The sequence below is a fragment of the Gorilla gorilla genome, chromosome 2 (assembly GCF_029281585.2).
Source record: "Gorilla gorilla gorilla isolate KB3781 chromosome 2, NHGRI_mGorGor1-v2.1_pri, whole genome shotgun sequence".
Lineage (NCBI taxonomy): Eukaryota > Metazoa > Chordata > Mammalia > Primates > Hominidae > Gorilla > Gorilla gorilla.
This window is the reverse complement of record NC_086017.1, coordinates 157,382,355-157,407,021: the sequence shown is the minus strand read 5'-3', so window position 1 is coordinate 157,407,021 and position 24,667 is coordinate 157,382,355. Positions and strand designations below refer to the sequence as shown.

General features: G+C 37.4%; 1 protein-coding gene across 27 annotated transcripts in view; it reads left to right on the top strand.

Moving 5' to 3' along the window:
• The window catches only part of PLSCR4 (phospholipid scramblase 4), an 86,311-nt gene that overhangs the window by 6,782 nt on the left and 54,862 nt on the right, over window positions 1-24,667 (top strand). For all 27 annotated transcript variants that reach the window (XR_010132951.1, XR_010132971.1, XR_010132956.1 and 24 more), the window contains 2 exons: window positions 22,578-22,605; window positions 23,746-23,856. Coding sequence is in view for 3 of the 27 variants with exons in the window: in XM_004037801.5 (XP_004037849.1) it covers window positions 22,599-22,605; window positions 23,746-23,856 (118 nt within the window). In the remaining 24 variants the exon portion in view is untranslated. The remainder of the gene's footprint in view (window positions 1-22,577; window positions 22,606-23,745; window positions 23,857-24,667) is intronic.

Sequence of the window (24,667 nt, the reverse complement as noted above, 5' to 3'; positions counted from 1 at the left end):
GATAGACTCCTTGATACAAGGATGCCACAAACCCTCAATTTGTTTTAAAAAATGGAGTATCTGTGAATCACAGTATAGCAAAGCACAATAAAACAAGGCATGCATGTACATAATGAGGTATCTTGAGAATGGGACCCAAGTAAACATGAAATTCATGTTCCATTATGTTTTAAACACATAGCCTGAAGATAATTTTATACAATATTTTTGATAATGTTGTGTATGAAACATTTACGTACATTGAACCATCAGAAAGCAAAGGTATCAGTATCTCAATCACCCATGTGGACAATCTGTGGTTATTTGACGTCACCATCATTCCTGACTCTAAATTCATTATGCTACTGATAAGTAATCATTTTCTTACATTACTCACAAATAAGTGCTTAACAGTAAAAAATAGGATGTATCATTAGTACAGTGAAAAGAGAATGCGTTCAGGGTAACTAAGCAGCACAGTAGTATCTCCAGAATGCCTGTGTCAGAAAGCCACCAATAAGCAATGGCAGGCTTTCATTCTTTACCTACAATGCTGTATTTTGATTACAAGGTTATCGTTCACTGAATTTTATTATTTTAAGTGAGAAGAAATATCAGAAGTAGCCAAGTGACCAGCAAGTGTTTTCTCTACAAATGAGGAAGCATTCTGATGGATGACTTTTCAGAATGTTTCCTCTGGAGTCCTCTGTCTCATTAACAATGGTTTTTGTCTTAGAAGTCTCTGTTGATTTTACAAACTGACACAATTTCTTATTCTGTGATGAATGAATGCTCTTAGAGTCCTTCAGTAAACCCATCACATATTTTCACCATGTCATCTATAGGCACTTTGCAGTTTTAACAGTGTCCTCATCATCTTTCACTTGTGACATCATGTTGGTGCTGAAAGTTTTGGATTTTTGAGCATTTCAGATTTTGGACTTTTGGATTAGGGATGCTTAGTCTATACAGCATTTTATGTGCCTGAACTCTGCATGAATATTATAATCTTGTCTTAAAGTTAGAGATTGGTTCATCCTTTTTGTTCATTTCTTTGTTTTCAAGAATAAATGACAAAACAGTTTTTGTTTTGCTTTCTATTTTTTTGTTTTTCAAGAGTTTTGGAGCATAGTCAGGATCATGATGATAAGAAAGAGATGTATATATGTAACAAACCTGCATGTTGTGCACATGTACCCTAAAACTTAAAGTATAATAAAAAAAAAAAGAGATGTATACAGTTGGTAGAGCATATAGTTAGCAGGAGTTTGAGAAGAGGGGTTTCAGTCAATTGAGAGATTCCCGTGGAAGAAGCAGGATGAAATACAGATAACAGAACTAATTCTTACAAATTTTTTTTCTGAAGATGGTCCAAGTGTCAATTAGGAACTTTCCAGGTTTGATTTGAAACCCCCACCACAGAATTTGTTTTTCCTCCCTGAGAGATTGATGGGTTACTGTTTTGGGATTAAAGCCTTTGGGGGCTTCCTCTAGTGGATAAATAGTTCAGACAAAAGGTAGTGGATCCATTAGATGGCTAATATAAAAGTCGACAATGTATTTTCCAGTTGCATGAGTGTTTACCATAAAGGCAGACATCTTGGGGCATAGGGTTCTTTATTCTGGGGTCCTCTTGGGCCCTGTAGCCTTTACAACTGTAAAGACATAAACCTGTTTGCCTTTCGTAAGGAATTTTCCCACTGTAGCCATTCTAAGTTACTTTTGCTAAGGTTCTCCCATTCGTCTCGAAAAGCACAGGTTCTGGGTCTCTGGTTTTTATACATGAAGTTGGCTAGAATTCCAGAGGGTGAAGCTCTAGCAACCTTTGACCAGATAAACCCATGATTCCATGTCTTTTATTAACCTTTCCTACCTACTAACTGAGTTGAGTTTATGTCTGACCCAGTCAAATACCTGAGGCCTCCCTACTGGGCCCAGTCCCAGTCCTGTTTTTGTCATGACTTTGAAACCCAGTGTAGATCAAAAATGCTCAAACTCAGCTCAAATCAGAAGTTCATGAAGCTTAGATTCAAAAATCTCACCCATGACCCCAGTTGCTGCGAAAGAGCAGTGAGTACACTGGGCATGCTGGGTACCTTAACTTGGTCACTCAGTGCTCCTGGGATCACTGGAAGTTTGCTTCAAGATCTGACTTCTCATGTGAAACTCTTAAAAGAAAAACTTTAGGCAAATTCAGCAGAGTTTATCTGAGCGAAAAACGATTCATGAATCAGGCAGCCCTCAGAACCAGAAGAGTTTCAGAGAGCTCCACCGAGCAACATGGGCAGGCAGTATTCATAAACAGAGGAAAGAAGTGACGTACATAAATCAGTTGATTGGATCCAGCCTAGTATTTGCTTTATTTGGTCATGGTGTGATGAGGCATTTGCCTTCAACGGACATGGTCTGATCAGTTGACAGCCTGTGATTGGCTGAAGCTCCACTACCATCGTTGGCTGAGACTCAGCTACTTGTTACAAGAATACAACCTCAAATCAAGTTGCAGTCTGCTATTTACAGAGGCAGCTTTAGGCCCAATTTAATTTATCAGGTTATGATTTAGATTACTAGAAATGTGTTGTTTTATTTTTATGTGGTTAGAGAATTTCCTGTTATCTTGCGGTTAGTAATTCCTAGCTCATTACATTATGGTCGGAGAACAAGCTGTATGATTTTAATTTTTTTGTAATATTTTAAGATTTGTTTTATGAGCCAGAATGTGGTCTGTCTGGGTGAATGTTCTGTATGTTGAAAATAATGGTTATTCTAATGCTGTTGGGTGGGTGTCCTACAAATGTCAGTGTTGGTTGATGATGCTGTCTAGTTGTGCCAATATCATTGCTGATTTTTCCTCTGCTTGTTCTTGTAGATTACTAAGAATGGAGTGTAAAAGTCCTCAACTATAACTGTGGATTTCTCTTTATTTTTTTCAATTTTGCCAGTTTTTCCTTCACGTATTTTGAAGCTCCATTGTTAGGATCAGTCATGCTTAGGATTGCTGTATCTTGTTAAGAAATTGTCTCTTACTTTTAAGTGATAGCCCTTCTTATCTCTGGTAATTTTCTTTGCTCTGAAATCTACTTGTGATATATTAGTATAACCACTCCAGCTTTCTTTTTCTCTGTAATGACTTTGTTGAGACATAATGCACATACCATAAAATTCACCCATTCAAAGTGTACAGTTGAGTGAGTTTTAGTATATTCAGAGTTGTGAAGCTATCACCACAATCTAATGTTAGAATAATTTCATAATTCCAAAAAGAAACCCATGCCCAATAACAGTCATTTCCCATCTTCTTGAAACCACAAATCTACTTTATGCCTTTATAAACTTGCCTATTCTGGATAGTTCACATCAGTAGAATCATGTACTATATGGTTTTTTTGGTGACTGACTTCTTTCTAGTAGTGTAATGTTTTCAAGGTTCGTCCAGGATGTAGCATGTATAGCCATACAAAATTACTTTGTATGGCTGAGTCATATTTCATTGTAGGGATATTTAAAAATTGATCAGTTTACCAATTGATGGATATTTGAGTTGTTTCTATTTGTTGGCTATTATTTGTAATGCTATTATGAACATGTTTTTGTGAAGGCATTTATTTTCATTTCTCTTAGGTATATACCTAGAAAGAAATTACTAGAGGACATGGTTAACTGTATTAACCATAATGAAACTCTATGTTTAATCTTTTGAGGAACTGCCAGACTGATTTTCAAAACAGCTTTAACATTTTACATTCCTCAGCAACATATGAAGGTTTCGATATCTACATATCTTTCCTAAAACGTGTTGTTATATTTTTTATTATAGTCATCCTACTAGGTGTGAAGAGTATCTAATTGTAGTTTTGTTGTTATTTTTTAAGAGACAGGATCTTGCTCTGTCACCCAGGCCAGTGTGCAGACACAGTCATAGCTCAGTGCAGCCTCGAACTCCTGGTCTCAAGAAATCCTCCCACCTCAGCCTCTCCTGTAGCTGGGACTACGGGTACATGCCACCTTGCTCAGCTAATGTTTATTTTTTCATAGAGACGGGGTCTCATGATGTTAGCCAGGGTTTCTAACTCCTAACCTTAAGGAATCCTCCCACCTTGGCCTCCCAAAGTGTTGAGATTACAGGCATGAGCCACTATGCCCGGCCTTAATGCCTTAATTAGTTTTGATCCGCATTTTTTTAATGATCAGTAATATTGAGAATATTTTTATGTGCTTATTGGCTATTCATATATCTTTGGAGAAATGTGCAAATTCTTTGGCCACTTTTCAATTGAGATGTCTTTATTTTTGAGTTGGAGTATTCTTTATTCGGGACAAAAGTCTCTCAGATAAATGGTTTGAAAATATTTTATCTCATTCTGTGGGTTCTGTTTTCATTTTCTTGATGATGTCCTTTGAATTACAAACCTTTTAAATTTTTATGAGTCCAATTTATTTATTTATTTATTTTTGTTGCTTTTAGTATTGGTGTCATATCAATGAAACCATTGCCTAACCCAATGTCATGAAGATTTACTCCTGTGTTTTCTTCTAACATTTATTAGCTTTATCTTTTGCATTTAAGTATTTTTTTTTTCTTTTTTTGAGACAGAGTTTCACTTTTGTTGCCCAGGCTGGAGCGCAATGGTGCAATCTTGGCTCAGAGCAACCCCCACCTCCCGGGTTCAAGTGATTCTCCTGCCTCAGCCTCCCAAGTAGCTGGGATTACAGGCATGTGCCACCATGCCCTGCTGTTTTTGTATTTTTAGTAGAAGTGGGGTTTCTCCATGTTGGTCAGGCTGGTCTCGAACTCCCAACCTCAGGTGATCCTCCCGCCTTGGCCTCCCAAAGTGCTGGGATTACAGGCATTAGCCACCGCATCTGGCCTGCATTTAAGTTTATAATATACTTTGATTAATTATTTGTATTGGGTATTGTAGGTGTCCAAGTTTTTTTTTTTTTTTTTTTTTTTGGTATGTGGATGTACAGTTGTCTCAGCACTATTTGTTGAAAATACATTTCCTTCCCCTGTTGGTATCCTTGTCAAAAATCAATTACCCATAAATGCAAAGATTTGTTTCTGGATTCTCATTTCTGTTCCTTTGGTCTATATGTCTATTCTTTGGACCAATGCCATACTGTTTTGATTGCAGTACATTTCTAGTAAGTTTTGAAAGCAGGAAGTCTGAGTTTTCCATTTTTCATTTGCTTCCAAGATTGTTTTGGCCTTTCTGGGACCCTTTTATTTCTATAAGAACTTTGTATTCAGCTTGTTAGTTTCTGGAAAAAGGCAACTTGTATTTTGATAGTGATTTTGTTTCATCTGTAGATAAATTTGGGGAGTATTGCTATCTTAACAATATTAAGATGAACGGGATATCTTTTATTTAGATCTTCTTTAATTCTTTCAACGTTTCATGGTTTTCAGCGTACAAGTCTTGCACTTTTTAATTAAATTTATTTCTAGGTGTTTTATTATTTTTGATACTATTATAAATGTAATTGATTTCCTGCATTGTTCATTGCCAGGGTATAGAAATACAATTGATCTTTGTATAATGGTCTTGTATCCTGCTGCATTGATGAACTTGTTTATGCTTCCTTTTTAATGAATTCCTTAGAAGCTTTGATATGACTTTAAAAATGTCACATTTCTTTATTTCTATTTCAGATGGCTTTATTTCTTTTTTCTAACCTAATCACTCTGGCTAGAACATCCAGTACAATGTTGAAAAGAAATAGTAACAGCACATACTCTTGTCTTGTTTTGGTCTTAAGGGAAAGCATTTAGTCTTTCTCTGTTGAATATGACATTAGCTGTGGAGTGCTTCACAAGTTTCTTACCAGATTAAGAAAGTTCTATATTTCTAGATTGTTGAGTGTTTATTGTTTTTATCAATAAAGAGTACTGGATTCTTTTGAATATTTTTTCTGTCATCTATTGAGATTACATAGTTTTTGTCCTTTATTTTATTACCATGATATATTCATTGATTGAGGTTTTTTTTGTTTGATAAACCATTTTATTACTACAATAAATCCCACTTGGTCATGGTGTATTGTGGTATATTGTGGATTCAGTTTTCAGTATTTTGTTGAGAATTTTTGTGTCAGTATTCTTCATGGTTGTTAGTGTAGTTTTGTTGTGTTGTCTTTACCTGATTTTGATATAAGGGTCATACTGAAATAAAATAAGTTTTAGAAGAGTTTGCAAAGGGTTGATATTCATTCCTTATTAAGTATTTGGTAGAATGTACAAGTAAATCATCTGTACCTGGGTTTTTTTTTTTTTTTTGTGGGAAGTTTTTTTGGTTACTAATTTAGCCTCTTATTACAGTTCTATTCAGGTTTCCTGTTTCTTCTTGAGTCAGTTTTGGTAGTGTCTGTCTTCTAGGAATTTGTCCATTTCATCTACTGTATCTAATTGGCATATGGTAGTTTGTAGTATTCCCCTATAATCCTTTTTTCTTTTCAATGTAAGGTTAGTATTAATATGCCTCTTTTCATTCATTATTTTGGTAATTTGAATCTTTTCTCTTTTTCTTTATTAGTGTATCCAAAAGTTTGTCGGTTTTGATCTTTTCAAAGCAACAATTTTTAGCTTTTTTGATTTTCTTTTTTATTCTCTATTTTATTTATTCCTACTCTAATCTTTATTTCTTTCCTTTTTCTTGCTTTGGTTTTAATTTGCTCTTTAAGACATATTTTACAGAGGAAGATTACGTTATTTATTTAAGAGCTTTATTCTTTAAAATTATTTTTATTTACAACTATAAATTTGCCTCAAAACATTGCTTTGGCTGTACTCCATAAGTTTGTGGCCTTTTGTCTTTTCATTGTGAATTTTCATTGTGATTTTTTTGCCAACCCATTGCTTATTAAAGAGACTGTTGTTTATATTCACATATTTTGAATTTCCTCAACTTTTTTCTATTGTTGATTTATAATTTAGTTTTCCATTGTGTTCAGATAATATTTTATATGATTTCAGTTTTTAAAAATTTATTGAGGCTCATGTTATAGCCTAATGAATGTTATATCTTGGAGAATGTTTCATATGCACTGGAAAATAAGGTATTCTGCTATCGTCAGTTACAGTGTTACATAGATAATTATAGATCTAATTGGTTCATAATGTATGTGTATTTCCCATCAATTTCATCAGTTTTTGATTGTGTATTTTCAGGCTGTATTGTGATGTGCACATAAATGTATAATTGTTATATCTTCCTGATAGATTAATTTTTTCTTCTCTTTATGAAATATTCTTCTTAGTCTTCAGTAATAGTTTTTGTCTTAAAGTTTTATTTGTATAAGATTAGTATAGCCACTGCAGCTCTTCTTTGGTTAACACAAAGTACACCTCTTTCCTTTTTCGACCTGTTTGTCTTTATAAATTGTGTCTCTTGTATATGACATATAGTTGGATCATGTTTTCTCTCTTTTTTTTTCTTTTCTTTTTTCAATCCATTCTGCCAGTCTCTACCTTTTGATTGGATTGTTTAATCCATTTACATTTAAGGTAATTACTGGTAAGGTAGGAACTATATCAGATGTTTTGCTACTTGTTTTCTATATGTCTTACATTCTTTCTTCTTATTAGTGGATACATGGTATATCTTTCGTATCCTTTCTTCTTTAACCCTTTTCTCTTTCATCTTTTTCTACCTTATCATTTCATTTGAAGTTAGTTTCTTTTAGAGAGCATGTAATTGAGTCTGTATTAGTCCATTTTCATGCTGCTGATAAAGACATACCTGAGATGGGGCAATTTACAAAAGAAAGCGGTTTAACGGACTTACGGTTCCACATGACTGGGGAGACCTCACAATCATGGTGAAGGCAAGGAGGAGCAAGTCACATCTTATGTGGATGGTGGCAGGCGAAGAGAAGAGCTTGTGCAGGGAAACTTCCACTTATGAAACCATCAAATCTCATAAGACTTACTCATTATCAGAAAAGCAGCACAGAAAAGACCTGCCCCCACGATTTAGTTACCTCCCACTGGGTCCCTCCCACAACACCTGGGAATTCAAGATGAGATTTCGGTGGGGACACAGCCAAACAATATCAGAGTCATTTAAAAAAATATGCATTTAACTATTCTGTTAATCTCAGTCTCTTTGTTTATATGCTTAGTACATGATTTTAAATGTAAATATTGATATGTTTGAATTTTTGCATGCTTGCTCTCCTTTCTGTTCTTCTTTATCTCATTTTGATTTTATTGATGACTCTGGGGATCTCCTAAACCTCCAGTCCTATGATGGAAGGGGCTGCCTCAAAGGTCTCTGAGATGCCTTCAAGGCATTTTTTCCCATTGTCTTGGCTAGTAGCAATTTCCTTCCTTCTAGTTATGAAATTTCTCAAAATTGCTTGAATTCCTCCCCTGAAAATGGGGTTTTTTTTTTTCTATCACATGGCTGGGCTGCAAATTTTCCAAACTTTCATGCCCTGCTTCCCTTTTAAATATAAGTTCCAGTTTTAGGTCATTTCTTTGCTCACACATATGAGAACAGGTTATTACAAGCAGCCAGGCCACTTCATGATGTTTTGCTGCTTAGAAATTTCTTCTGCCAGTTACCCGAAATCATCATTCCCGAGTTCAAAGTCTCACAGATCTCTAGGGCAGGGGCACAGTGCAGCCAATTGCTTTGTTAAGGAACAGAAGTACCTTTGCTCTAGTTCCCAATTAGAAGTCTGTCATTTCCCTCTGAGACTGCATCATCCTGGACTTCATTGTCCATATCACTATCAACAATTTGGTCACAACAATTTAACAAGTCTCTAGGAAGTTTCAATATTTCCCTCATCTTCCTCTTTTCTTCTGAGCCCTCCAAGCTGTTTCAACCTCTGCCTGTTACCCAGTTCCAAAGCTGCTTACACATTTTCAGGTATCTTTATAGCAGTGCCCCACTCCTCGGTACCAATTTTCTGTATTAGTCCATTCTTGCACTGCTGTAAAAAAATACCGAGACTGGGTAATTTACAAAGAAAAAGAGTTTAATTGGTTCACACTTCCACAAGCTGTACAGGAAACATGATGCTGGCAATCTGCTTGTCTTCTGGGGAGGCCTCAGGAAACTTACAGGCATGGCAGAAGGCAAATGGGGAGCCAGAACTTCACATGGCTGGAGCAGGTGGAAAAGAGAGATGGGAGAGGTACCATACACTTTTAAACAACTAGATGTCACGAGAACTCATCACAAGAACAGCACTAGGGAGATGGTGCTAAACCATTAGAAAGCATCCCCATCACCCAATCACCTCCCACCAGGCCCAACCTCCAGCATTGAGGATGACATTTCAACATGAGATTTGGGTAGGGACACAGATCTGAACCATATCATCATCTTCGGATTTTCTTTTTCCACATCAGTGGAGGTTTTTCTGGTTCTTTTTGAACTATAATTTTATATTGTGTTGTAGTCATTTTGCATATTATTTTATGAGATTCTGAGTCTTACCGAAATGCCATGGAGCTAATTGATTTTCTTATTGTTTTGGCAGGCAGTTGATCCACTTGGATTGAGGCCAAAAGTTCTGGCCAGCCTTTTGTGAGTTATGATTTCAATGTCAGTTAGTTTAATATTCAAAGTCTTTGCCATGATATTTAGATCTCTTTAGTGTGTGCACAACCCTTGGCCAGTCTGAGACCTGAGCAGTCATCTCTTTTGTATCAGTTCTAAAGTCTTTGTTAGGATTAGATGCTTAGGATCAGATCCATGCATTCATTTCTCCTGGATTAGCTGAGGAGTTCATAAACAACTTTATAGGGAAAATCCCAAGCTGCATCTTCTCCATGACCTGCTTGCTACTTACCCATTTTCTGGGTCTCTCCTATTTTGTTTTTCAGCCAGAAAAAAAATGAGGTTTTATTTACCCTTTTCATCTCTGTGTGTCCCCCAAATTCATTTGCATTCAAGGCCAAGTCACAGGAAGGCAGAGAGAGAAAAAAGGGAACAGGGTGGACCCCATTCTTTTGGAGCCACAGCTCCTTGTGTCAAGAGGTAGATTTCTTTCCTTTAGTGTTTTCCACACCTGTGGGCCTTCTCTGATAAAATTACTGCTTTCTCCACAGTGAGACTTCCAGGATCTGGGACATGACAGAATGGAGAAAATAAAAAAAATTTTTAAAAAACTGTGAATTTTCCAACTGTTTTTGAGCTTTAGGGATGCTCATTCCCCTGCTCAAGCCAGAAGTAGGGGGCTTCTCCTGGAGCTGTCTCTGTATCTAGTGTCTACTACTATGTTTCAGGATGCCTTGAACCAGTATTGGGCCAGGGATACCAGAGAAAAATGTGAAGCTTACTCTGGTTTGATTGTACTTTCTCTGGTCTTCTGTTTCATGTTCTTTCTACTTTTTAATTTCCAGGGTCTTCAAATAGCTGTTCATTCATTCTGTTTAGGTTAATTAATTGTATTTAGTGGGAGAGACAAGTTGGTATCAGTTTACTGCATGTTATCCATAACTGGAACATATGACCTATTATGTTTTTTGGGTTTTTTAGTTCATGGGTAATTTCTCTTCAAACTATAAATATATTTCAAAACCCTTACCGCGTGGAATTTGAAAAAGAACACAGCAGAACAGCCTACTTTCCCATTATAGGGTATAGTAGTGAGGTGTGCTTGATAGTTTGAAAGCAACAGGAGGGTGATGGGGTATGAAGGAGAAGGCAGCAACTATATAGAAGGTAATTTTCAGTAGGGTTTGTTTTGTAGAATACTAAGTTGGCCTCTGATGCTGGTTTTTTGAACTGTAGTTTCCAGGTTATAGAGCTATAACCTTGAACAGGTTGCTTAAACTCTGTGGGCTTCTGTTTCCTGGCCTGTATAATGAAACCATAATATTCACCTCTGTCAGCATATATGAAGTTCCTGACACATCATAGATGTTTACTAATTCATATCTAAAACTTAAAGAAACTGAGAGTTTAAAATATAGCAGGTCATTTGGAGTCATAATCCATAGGTAATCCTTAACATCTTTATAGCCAGCTGCTCCTTTAAAAAATGCCTTAAAACTTCTCTAAAAAATATTAGAAATTTTCATTTATAAGAATCCCCATTTTCCGTTGGGCCCCATTCAAGTTAGCTTTAAATTGAAATGTAACAACAGTTATCTGTTCAAAAATTTTGAAATATGACTGTTTTACCTACCTTTTCTAGTGTTGTGGTTTGGTGATATGTTAAAAATAATTTAACATGCTAAATAACATTGTGATATGTTAAAAATAATTTAACATATCCAGTTGTTTCTACATAGCAGGGTTCCCAATATAGTATGTGCCTGAGAGAATTATATTTTGTAATCTGTATTATTAGCAGAACAATGAAATAATATAGATAAATGCAAAAGTGACAAAATTTGTAAATTCAAAGGAACTGTCTCCCATGTAAATTCACTAACGATAAAAAAGCTTTTAAATAATTGAAACTTAAAAATATAAAGCATTGTTTTTGTCAAAGAAATTGATGTATGTAAACTTCATCAGTCTTGTGGTACATCATCATCCAGAATTTATAGGTAGTCAAATACAGGGAAACAAAAGTATGTCCAGAGATGTGGAAGCATAATTCAAGCTTGTAATGTAGATTTTCTTAAAGGATGTAGCATAAGTTTGCACACAGTAAAAAACCTCATTAGGCAATGTTTATTGGGTACCTACCATATGCAGACATGACTCTATGTACTCCAGATTGGAAGAGAGGAAGTCAAACTATCTTCACAGATCATATGATTCTGTACCTAGAAACTGCCACGGTCTTTGCCCAAAGGCTCCTAGAACTGATAAACAACTTCAGTAAAGTTTCAGGATACAAAATCAGTGTAAAACAATCAGTAGCATTTCTATACACCAGTAATGGCCAAACCAGGAACCAAATCAAGAATGCAATACCATTCACAATAGCTACAAAAAGAACAAAATATCTAGGAATACAGCTAACCGCGGAGGTGAAAGATTTCTACAGTGAGAATTACAAAACACTGCTGAAAGAAATCAGAGATAACATAAAAACATGGAGAAACATTCCATACCCATGGATAGGAAGAATCAATACCATTAAAATGGCCCTACTGCCCAAAGCAATGTACAGATTCAATGGTATTCCTATCAAACTACCAATGTCATTTTTCACAGAATTAGAAAGATATGATTCTGAAATTCATATGGAACAAAAGGAGTGCAAATAGCCAAAGCGATCCTAAACAAAAAGAAGAAAGCCAGAGGCGTCACACTATCTGACTTCAAACTGTATTATAAAGCCACAGTAACTAAAACGACATGGTACTAGTACAAAAACAGACATATAGAACAACAGAATAGAAATAAAGCTGCACACTTACAACCATCTGATTTTTAACAAAGTCAACAATACCAAGCAATGGGGAAAGACTTCCTGTTCAATAAAAGGTGCAGGGATAACTGGCTAGCCATATGCAGAAGACTGTAACTGGACACCGTCCTTTCATCATATACAAAAATCAACTCAAAATGGATTAAAGACTTAAATGTAAGACCTAAAACTATAAAATCCCTAGAAGAAAACCTAGGACATACCATTCTGGACGTAGGCCTTGGCAAACATTTTGTGATCAAGTCTCCAAAAGCAATTGCAACTAAAACAAAAATAGACAAGTGGCACCTAATTAAACTAAAGAGCTTTCACAGAGTAAAATAAATTATCAACAGAGTAAATAGACAACCTACAGAATAGGAGAAAATATTCACAAACTGCACATCTGACAAAGGTTGAATATTTGGAATCTGTAAGGAATTTAAACAAATCAACAAGTGAAAAACAACCCCATTAAAAAATGGGCAAAGGTTATGAATAGACATTTTTTAAAAGAAGACATAAACGTGGTCAACAGGCATAAGAAAACAGGGTCAACATCAGTAATCATCAGAGAAATGCAAATCAAAACCACAATGATATACGATCTCATAGCAGTCAGAATGGCTATTATTAAAATGTCAGAAAATAATAGATGTTGGTGAAGTTACAGAGAAAAAGGAATGCTTATATACTGCTGGTGGGAATGTCAATTAGTTCATCCACTATGGAAAGCAGTTTGGAGATTCTAATAGAATTGAAAACAGAACTAGCATTTGACCCAGAAGTCCCATTACTGGGTACATACCAAAAGGAATGTAAATTGTTCTACCAAAAAGATACATACACTTCTATATTCATTGCAGCACAATAGCAACAACATGAAATCAACCTACTTGCCCATCAGTGATGTACTGGATAAAGAATATATGGTACATATACTCCATGGAATACTATGCAGCCTTAAAAAGGAAGGGAATCATGTCCTATATAGCAACATGGATGCAGTTGGAGGCCATCATCCTAAGGGAATTAACACAAGAACAGAAAACCAAATACTGTATCTTCTCATTTATAGTGGGAGCTAAACATTGAGTACACATGGATACAATGAGGAGAACAATAGACATCAATGCCTTCTTGAGGGCAGAAGGTGGGAGGAGGGTAAGGGTTAAAAAACTACCTGTCAGTTACTGTGCTCATTACACGGGTGATGAAGTCATTTGTACACCAAACCCTATTGACACGTAATTTAGCCATGTTACAAACCTGCACTTGTTCACCCTGAACCTAAAATAAAAGTTAAAAAAGGAAAAATAATAACAAAAGACTACACCATTAAAACATGTCTTAAATTTCTTCCTTTATGGAGCTTATCTTCTAGCTGAAGCGTCCATCCAATTTAATTCTCTTTAAGGTTCTTACCTCTTTAAAACTGTTTACTCTTTTACTGCTGCGAATTTTCTTCCTCCTGTCCCTCTCCTTTCCCTCTCTCATTGTCCTTACTAGGAGGCTCCCTCTCCACTTTCCCACCTCTTCTGCTCCTCCTCGCTCTCTCTGTTACACAGCAACATGTCCAAGCAACAAAGAGATAATAGTATTTCCTTTTTGGTCCAGTGACTTTGTTGCGCCATAGTAGGATGGCAAAGACCCCAACACTCCCTTTCATAAATATGATCTCCCATTGAGCCACTTTCCAGGGAGGAATGTGATCAGTTCACAATATGTTTTTAAGAATTTTTATTATCATCCCTGCATGCATACACATAGAAACGCAAACCTGCACAGACACACATAGGAAATCCACCAAAATTTTAAGAATAGTTATTTTGAGAAAGTTGAATTAAGGGTATAGTCACATTTTTATACTTTTATTTCTTGATTTTCTAAAAAGGAAAACATACTACTTTTGTAATCAGAAATATGTATGTATGTGTGTGTACCATTGTAACCATTACACAATTACTATTATTATTATTTTTTAGCAATCTAAGTACAGTATTGCAATTCAGTCTGACTCTAAACACCCAGAATTTGCAACTCCACAGGCTTAGGGGCCTACTTCCTAACAAGACTGCCTTCACTTCAGACAGGTTTGAGGATTTCCAGGCCACCCACGCTTCTGACCAACTAGCTGCAAATTCAGATGTTCTCATCAACCCCTCAGGTATGATCATTTCCTAGAATGACTCACAGAACTCAAGAAAGTGCTCTCCTTACAATTAACATTTTATTATAAAGGATAAAAATTGGCTAGGCGCAGTGGCTCATGCCTGTAATCCCAGCACTTTGGGAGGCTGAGGCGGGTGGATCATGAGGTCAGGAGATCGAGACCATCCTGGCTAACATGGTGAAACCCCATCTCTACTAAATATGCAAAAAATTAGCCGGGCATGGTGGCGGGCGCCTGTAGTCCCAGCTACTTGGGAGGCTGAGGCAGGAGAATGGTGTGGACCTGGGAGGCGGAGCTTGCAGTGAGCCAAGATTGCGCCACTGCACTCCAGCCTGGGTGACAGAGCGAGACTCCATCTCAAAAATAAATAAATAAATAAATGAAAAATAAAAATAAAATGATAAAAATCAGGACCAGTCAGTTGTGGAGATCCATGGGATGAGGCCTAGGAGGGTCATGAACACAAAGCTTTCATGCCTTCTCTCTGTGGGGTTAGGATTCATCACATTCCCCGCACATTGATGTGTTTACCAACCAGGAAGCTAACTAGAGTCAGGGTTTTTATTGGGATTTCATTACACTGGCATGACTACTTGAATTATTGGCTTCATGGATTGAACTCAGTCTCAAGGCCCCCACATCCCTGGAGGTCAGGCAAATATGATGTTACTCAAAGCTCCAATTCTCTAATCACATCATGATTCTTTCTGGCATGATCGGCCTCCCTATTATGTTGTCACCTTAGCAAAATCTCAGGTACAGTCCAAGGGCCCACCAAGGAAAACAGAAACACTGCTATTACTTGCAAATTCTAAGAGTTTAGAAATTGCTTTCCCGGAACCCAGGGCAAAGACCAGAATAATTCTCTTTTATGCAATACTAAGTTATATGTAACAACTAAAATTGATTAGCTTTCACTTTCTATGGAGATAGAAGAAAATAATTAATACATCAGACATTTAGGAACATCTAGTAGATAACTCTTTTTAAAGCAAGGTGTATATATTTTCTTAGACCTATTAGCACTTATATTCACCCAGCCTAGGTACTTGTGATATATTAGAGGGTTTATAAAATTTAAACATTTAAAGAATATTTATATTTTTATTTAATTTCATAAAGACTTTCTTATAAATAAAATGTTTTATTCTAATCACTTACACATATATTAGTTCAGTTGCATCTTATACCATGAAGTACTGTACTAATATAGACAAATAATTTTTGTAGTACAAAATTATGAAAAAACCTCAATATTTATGTTGATAGAATGAACACTATATTCTTTTAATTTTTGGAATATGTCATTAATATAATCTTAATTTTCTGATCTTTTTATTTTTTTATTTATTTATTTTTTTGAGACGGAGTCTCGCTCTGTCGCCCAGGCTGGAGTGCAGTGGTGCAATCTCGGCTCACTGCAAGCTCCGCCTCCCGGGTTCACGCCATTCTCCTGCCTCAGCCTCCCGAGTAGCTGGGACTACAGGCGCCCGCCACTGCGCCCGGCTAATTTTTTGTATTTTTAGTAGAGATGGGGTTTCACCGTGGTCTCGATCTCCTGACCTCGTGATCCACCCACCTCGGCCTCCCAAAGTGCTGGGATTACAGGCGTGAGCCACCGCGCCCGGCCTGATCTTTTTAAAGTTTACTACAAGATACATCCATCATCTGAATAATATAAGTAATGTCACTATCCTGAACTGAAAGCAAATTTTTTAGCCTCTTAAGGCGTACCCCAGCTTATTTGTCTTTCATTTAGCTGCAAATAGGAAAAGCCCTTTGGCGATGTCTCCATTTTTTTTTTCTCCCCACTCCTTCCACTTTGAAATTCATACAAACAATGCTCATGAAATCCCATTTGCTAGAACATTACTGGGTATAGAAGATGGGAATTAGTGGTGTCAGCTCAGAACCCAGAGTAGAATCTTACATATGGATGCTCAGTAATACATGCTGAGTTGCTGACTGGCAGACAGCTTTTTAAAAATATTGCTGTTAAACACACACATTTATTCTTGGTCTCTTCATCAGTTAGTATGTCTTACTAGTGAAATAGTAGTAATAATGCAAGTTTATTGAGGATTTTTTATATGGCAGGCACTGTTTTAAGTGCCATACAAATGTAATTGTTTTAGTCTTCACAGTATTTCTATGAGGTTGATCCAGCCATCATCATCCCCATGATTAACAGGATAACCTAAGAACAGACCAGTCATTCAGGATTACACAGCCATCAGAGAAAGACCTGAGATTTGAACCCACACTCTGGACCACTGTCCATACTGTCTGAAGTGTGTCAGAATACACTATTTAATAGTCACACAATCTTATGCTTTTCTCCAGGTATTCTTAAAGGAAGATTAAGATGGACAAAGAATATAATCTCCTATCAGTTACATAATAAACACAAAAGGGATATCATGGTAGCTGGTATAGGACTTTGCAGGAGCGAGCTATTTTTCTTGTCCCTGCTAAGAAGCAGAAGGAATTGTTCATTGACCTGCTTTCTGTTCTCTTCTCTCAGGGTTAAAGGCACTGGAGACAGACAGGACCCAGATTTTAGAATGCATATGCTGCTTCCAAGCCTTGTGCTTGGAGATTCTCACTGCCCAGAGCCTCCCTTGTGGAGAGGCCAGGATAGCTTCCAGTAAATACTCTACTGTAAGGAGCTAATCCTCTTGAGTTTTGTGATTGAATATCCAAATATCCCTGGTGTGAGTTCTAGAATTTATGGTTTTATCAGGTTCTGAGAGTTTGTCACTGTTTACAGTGGTGAAATTGAAAAGCTTGCATATAACACAGCTGCGCTTGTTGGGTGCTGTGGTGATATCCATATAATAGCATATAATAAGATACAGCACTCTTGCTGTAGGATGCAATTTAAGATAACAGGGCTGCCTTGCAAGGCAGCAAACCTCAATCTCAGCAACCTTGTCCTGTCTAGCCCATGTCTCCTTTCTCTCTTAATTATATTCCAGGCAGCCCAGATTCCCCTGTATGCATGTCATGCCCCCAAAATACCAAGGCCTCTGCAATTAACAGCTCTCCAGACTTTGTAATACTAACCTGTTATGGAGACACAGCTCAGTTTTCCAATCTGGTTTCTGACAGATATGAAGCCAAAAATCAATTTTTTCAAGATAAGGCACTTTTTGCTGTTGCTAAGTGATAGGGAAATCTGAAGCAGTTCACTGAATATTAAAGGAGGATTAAGTTAACAACATTCATGCTTCTACTAACTGGAAATTATCCTGCCTTGCACAATATTTTGGCTAAAACTGTATTGTAAAATTTTATAAGAAAGGGAATAGAATATAGGGTGGTGAGAAAAAAATACTAGCAGCTCAAAGGAGATGGAAGGTAAACAGACTTCGAGTATCTGAAACTTGTGAGGCAATATGTAGCTAGTTTTCTTTAAACTCATTGAGATTAGTTGCTTTGTAATACTTTAAATATTTCTAAAATTTTATTTATTTATTTTTTCAAGTTATCATTCAATTACTTGAATTAGATTTGAACACTTAATAATGCCTGGCATGGTTGAGAACTGTTACTTTTCTTTACATTGAATTAGTCTCAGACATGCCTGATCATAAGGATCACCTGGAACTGTGTTAAAAGTAGAGATTTCCAGGCCTGGACCCCAGAGGTGCTACTTCAGGTTTGGAGTCCAGAATTCTGTATTTTTTCCAAGTTTTATTTTGAAATTAAATATTTAAAAATTAATATTCAAATTTATTTCTGCACTGAGATTCAGCAGTTGTTAAAAGTTTGCCACTATAGATAGCTAGATAGATGATAGGTGGACAGACAGATAGATATAATAATTTGGCCTCTTTTCACTAAGACATTTAATAATCTGTTGTAATTAGTTTCCACTGTGGCTCCTTGATAGTTTGCAATCCCGAGAACTTAACATATAGTCTAACAACAGACCATTAGTTAGAAGAAGGTCACACTCAACATATAACTGTCAAATGGTTCTTGTTTATTGTGAAATAATGCCATGCATATAAATATGCATATTTAAACATGTACATACCCTTTAAAAACTAATGACAAGACATTAGCCTTGTTCTTATCACCCTAATAGAATTTTAATGTTGGCAGGAACTTAGGGTTCCTTGTGGGCCATAGCTAAACAGCCACCCCTCATCACTTCTTTACACGTAACCCTTTTCTGAAATTTTGTGTTTTTAATTCCCTAGCATTTCTTTAAAGCTTTCCTCTGTATATTTATCAGATAAAGTATTTTGTTTAGAATTCCTGCTACTGAACATTCTTACGTGGAATCATACCGAGAGGTGACAGCGTGCTGGCAGTCGTCAGAGCCCTCGCTTGCTCTCGGCACCTCCTCTGCCTGGGCTCCCACTTTGGCGGCATTTGAGGAGCCCTTCAGCCCACCACTGCACTGTGGGAGCCCCTTTCTGGGCTGGCCAAGGCTGGAGCCCACTCCCTCAGCTTGCAGGGAGGTGTGGAGGGAGAGGCGCCAGCGGCAACCGCGTGCAGCGCTTGCGGGCCAGCTGGAGTTCCCGGTGGGCGTTGGCTTGGCGGGCCCCGCACTCGGAGCAGTCGGCCAGCCCTGCTGGCCCCAGGCAATGAGGGACTTAGCACCCGGGCCAGTGGCTGCGGAGGGTGTACTGAGTCCTCCAGCAGTGCCAGCCCACCGGCGCTGCGCTCGATTTCTCACCGAGCCTTAGCTGCCTTCCCGCGGGGTAGGGCTCGGAACCCGCCATGCCTGAGCCTCCCACCCCCTCCATGGGCTCCTGTGCCGCCGGAGCCTCCCCGAGGAGCACCACCCCCTGCTCCACGGCGCCCAGTCCCATCGACCACCCAAGGGCTGAGGAGTGCGAGCGCGAGCGCATGGCGCGGGACTGGCAGGCAGCTCCACCTGCAGCCCTGCTGCGGGATCCACTAGGTGAAGCCAGCTGGGTTCCTGAGTCTGGTGGGGAGGTGGAGAGTCTTTATGTCTAGCTCAGGGATTATAAATACACCCATCAGCACCCTGTGTTTAGCTCAAGGTTTGTGAGTGCACCAATCTACACTGTATCTAGCTGCTCTGGTGGGGCCTTGGATAACCTTTATGTCTAGCTCAGGGATTGTAAATACACCAATCGGCACTCTGTATCTAGCTCAAGGTTTGTAAATACACCAATCAGCACCCTGTGTTTAGCTCAAGGTTTGTGACTGCACCAATCGACACTCTGTATCTAGCTGCTCTGGTGGGGCCTTGGAGAACCTTTGTGTGGATACTCTGTATCTAACTAATCTGATGGGGACAGAGAACCTTTGTATCTAGCTCAGGGATTGTAAATGCACCAATCAGTACCCTGTCAAAACAGGCCACTGGGCTCTACCAATCAGCAGGGTGTGGGTGGGGCCAGATAAGAGAATAAAAGCAGGCTGCCCGAGCCAGCATTGGCAACGTGTTCGGGTCCCCTTCCACATTGTGGAAGCTTTGTTCTTTCGCTGTTTGCAATAAATCTTGCTGCTGCTCACTGTTTGGGTCCACACTGCTTTTATGAGCTGTAACACTCACCGCGAAAGTCTGCAGCCTCACTCCTGAGCCAGCTAGCCCATGAGCACACTGGGAAGAATGAAGAACTCCAGACGTGCCGCCTTAAGAGCTGTAACATCGCGAAGGTCTGCAGCTTCATTCCTGAGCCAGCGAGACCACGAACCCACCAGAAGGAAGAAACTCTGAATACATCGGAACATAAGAAGGAAAAATACTCCAGATGCGCCACCTTAAGAGCTGTAACACTCACCGTGAGGGTCCGCGGCTTCATTCTTGAAGTCAGTGAGACCAAGAACCCACCAATTCTGGACACAATACTACATGTATTCTCCAGTGATTTGCTTTTTCTGTTGTGCTGTAATTTTGAGATACATCTCTGTCCACGTGCACAGCTATAATTTGTTTTCACTACGGGATATTATTGTATCATGTGAATGTACCAGAATTTATTGATTCAGTGTACCATTGATGGACATTAGGCAAGTTTTCATTCTTTTTAATATGAATAGTGTTATCAAGAACATTCTTGTCTATATCCTGTGTGCATGTGTAAGAGTCACTTCCAGGTGTATAACTAGGAGTGTCTAAAGTTCTAGAAAGCTGTAGTCATTTTCCTTAACAACAGGGATTACCATCATTAAGGAATATGACTAATCCCTTGAACTCCTTTGACTGGCCTAGAATTGGGTCTGACTTTTTGGTATGCCCCAGAATAAATAAATAAATATATATTTATTATTTATAATTATTATATATTTGTATTTTATATTTAAATATTAATATATTTAAAATATAAATGTAAAAATATATTATATATTAAATATATAAAACATTTTTACATAATATATATTATATAAAAATATATATGTTTTAAAATATATATATTTTTTAAGCTTCGAGACACATAGGGCACCGTACAACAAACTCCAGCTCCAGAGGTGAGTGGAGATGGTCCAAGACTGGTTAAACTTTCACCCGTCTTGGCAAGACAATCATTTCAGCTGGGAATCTGCATACTGGCTCGTACCATGGCAGTTTTCATTGAGTCAGCTCAGTGTCCATATTGATGACTCACTAATACATTGTTTGAATGCTTTTTTGACCTACTCTACCTTGATACTTTTTTACTCCACTTGGACAACGCAAATGACTGTATTCTTATGAACATGATCACATATTGAAAAGTACATAGGCTTAGGATTTAGAAGCACTTGCCTTTAGCAGGGTTGGCCATTTACACATTAGAGAGTTGTTATAATCAGAGATATATGAAAAGCATTGGGCCCTTTGCCTAACACTTGATAAGCATTCAGTAAATTATAGCCTTTGTTGATACTCTTTTTGTTATTTGTCATTACTCAGAACTCAGAAATTCAGATATATTGAAATTCCCTTCTCAAATAATAGCCTTTTCTTTGCCTGACTGAATTCAGAAAATTTTACCTTCACCCTCATTCCTTGTTTCAAATCTCATCTCAACTTCTAGTCTCCTTCTCTGAGTTATTCTCATAATGTTCCCTTACATATTTTTAATTTAAATATTTAACTTCTTTTAGTCTCTTCTTAAACATAACATGCCCCAGTCTAAACTTTCAATTCTTACCCTCCTTCATCCCCACTATTCCCCCACTATCCTCCTCTCTAGTTTTGTTAATAGGATCACCATCAACTCAGTTACCTTGGGCTATGACTCAGAACCCTCTTCCACTCCTCTCTTTACCTTAGTCCATCAGCGACTCCTGGAGGCCCTGCTTCCAACCCGTATCATGCCTCTGAACACTCCTAACCTGCAGTGTCACCTCTCCCATCTAAGCTGGTGTCAGCTCTCACCTGGATTGCTGCTGCCATCCCTCACTGTTCCCTGCTTCTACTCTTGCTCTCATTGTGTGATGTCGGTCAGATCTGATCACTCCACCGACTGAATCCTCCAGACTTCCCAGTTGCAAATACCAAAAATGCCAAACCCCTTGCCATGGCCTTCAGATGAGATCAGACCTTTATCTGCATGTCTTACCTCAGTTCACTTCACTCACTGTGGCCCAGTCACTCCTAAACCACTTTCTCTTTTCCTCCCTTCAGTATCCCAAGCTCACTGCCATCTCTGACCCTTTGCACTAATTTCCTACCTTCCTGGAACTCTCTTCCCACAATTGTAGTATGATGTTTATTTTTCATAGTTCAAACAGCTCAAAGGTCACTTCCCGAGACAGGCTTTCCCTGACTCTCCTAGAACTTACCATCCGTGTTTCTCTTAAGCTTGTTACATTGTTTTCCTCATAACTGTACTATCTAAAGTTAAACTTTAACATTTCTTGACTTTTTTTAAATCTCATTCTACTACAATATAAACTGCAGCACAGTAGGTGGCAGAGTGTCTGTCTGCTTCATTGCTGTACTCTCAACATCTGTATTAGTGCCTCGTACATAATAGGTGCTCAATAAGTATTTTTTTTAGTTAATGAAGGGACAAATGTAAGGTAACTGGAGGTTAAAAAATTACAGAAATCCTTACCTGTGTCACTGAGTACTAATACTATTTATTATGTATGTATTTTAAAGGCATTAATATTTTTTATTTTTCAGGATTAATTGGAATTCTTCAAAATGTCGGGTAAGTTTTTGTGAATAAATTTGAATATGCTTTATTTTCAAATGTGAATTTTGTGATTATTTTCCCTAAAGGGGGACTTTATTTCATTTTGATTTTTTTTTGTTTAACATTTGGCAAATATAAATATGTGTGTGTGTTTGCGTATATATATGTATGTATATATTTATTATTTATGTATATAGACATTCCTATCATTGTCAGAAAAAGATTAAAGAGGGACTTACAGTGGGACACATATCTACTGAATAATCTTTGAAGTTTGTGGGGAAAATTAGGTAATAAAAAAAGCAAGATTAGCAAAGCAGTTCTGCAAAGAGAGGTTGTAGTAATAAAGAGCCTGTGGCAAGGTCCTGCCTTGGTAGAGGAGGATGAAAGTAGGCCTTGTATTTTCTAGTAACTTACATAAAGAGAGAAAAACCACATTTATGGGATTTTTGTTTGCTAGGAGATAAAAGTCAACTGGTTGTTTAGGAAACTCAGCTTTTTTTTGTAGTAAGCACAGAGAGAAATTAGTCTCTAATCTCAATAAGAAGACAAGGTACAACATCATGAAACTGACTTCAGTACCTCCCTTGCAGCAATTACTGTGACCTAGATTGCTTTTAGAAAGAATACAGTGAAAATGTGAGTCACTGGAGATGTAGACTAAACTATTGCTAATTCAGTTGTGTGTGACACCACTGTTTATTAAACCATTATGTCTTTATGGTGTTATGTTGTGAATCCTTTAGACAGCACTTTCCAAAAATAATGAGGAAAAAAAATCAACTTCACTCTATAAATGCTTGTGTTCTCCATATTATGTAATGGGAAAAATAATTTTTGCTATTATGCCAGGAATTTACTTTGTAGATAAGAGTTAGCATCGGGGCAGTTGAACCACTAGTATGAAAGCTCATTACTTTGATCGCAAGCATAATATAATTGTTTAGTTCTATTTTTAAATCTATGTTCAGTTTGAAAATTCATGAAATTTATTAATAGTGTCTAATATATGATGAATTCTTTCTTTAAAAAATATAGGAGTGTATTTTCCAGTTGATTATATTTCTTGATGCATTCCAATAAGAAAGAAAAAAGAATACATTTTGTCATATTATTGTTTCCTTTGTAAGTCATGTTCCCTGTCTTCCCCTGAAGGTGTGGTACCCACAGCCCCTGAACAGCCTGCAGGTGAAATGGAAAATCAAACAAAACCACCAGATCCAAGGCCTGATGCTCCTCCTGAATACAATTCTCATTTTTTACCAGGTGGGTTAAATATTCATAAAAGATATTCTCCTTTCCTAAAAACCATACTAATGATTAAAATTGCTTTTTAAGTTAACAAATTAATTGACCAATTTAATAAGTAAATAAATATTGGATGCCGATAGGGTGCCACATAGTTTACTATATGTCAGTTAGAATATATTCCTGTAGCCATAGGATTTACAGGCTTTTAGATGGAAGTTGTGCAAATATTGATGACATTCTCTCCATTCTATATGGAGATATGAAGAGAGTGTTGTAAGGACACAGAAGACAGTATTTGACATTGCCAGGGATTTGAGGAAAGCCCTGACTAAGGTTAAGGTCAAGTTTTGCTGTCATGATAAAAATTTCACAAGCAAAGAAAAGGGGGAAAGGACTATCCTTAGCAGAAAGAATCATATGTCCATAAGTACAGGGTCATGAAAATCTGGTATGAGGCATGCATGAGACACATGGCAGATGTGCAGAGAAATGGAAGTGAATGGCCATGGGTGCTGATTAAGGAGCTTATCTTTCTGGCAAATATTTTTGTAAGTCTGAGTGCACTACTGGTGATGTCTTGGGAGAATGAATACTTTATACAGTGCTAGTGTGAATTTGAGATATGAAAACAATTTGGTCAAGTTTAAAATTTTAAAAATTAAAAGTGCCCTTACTTTTGGCCAAGGAAATAGTTAGTATTGTCTTTAAACACATTTTAATGACTTACATAATGATGTAGACACTGTAGTAATATTTTTTAAAAATACATATTTAAGCATATATTTAGAAGTAGAAACCATTGCGTTATGCTCTGAAGGGGGAAAAG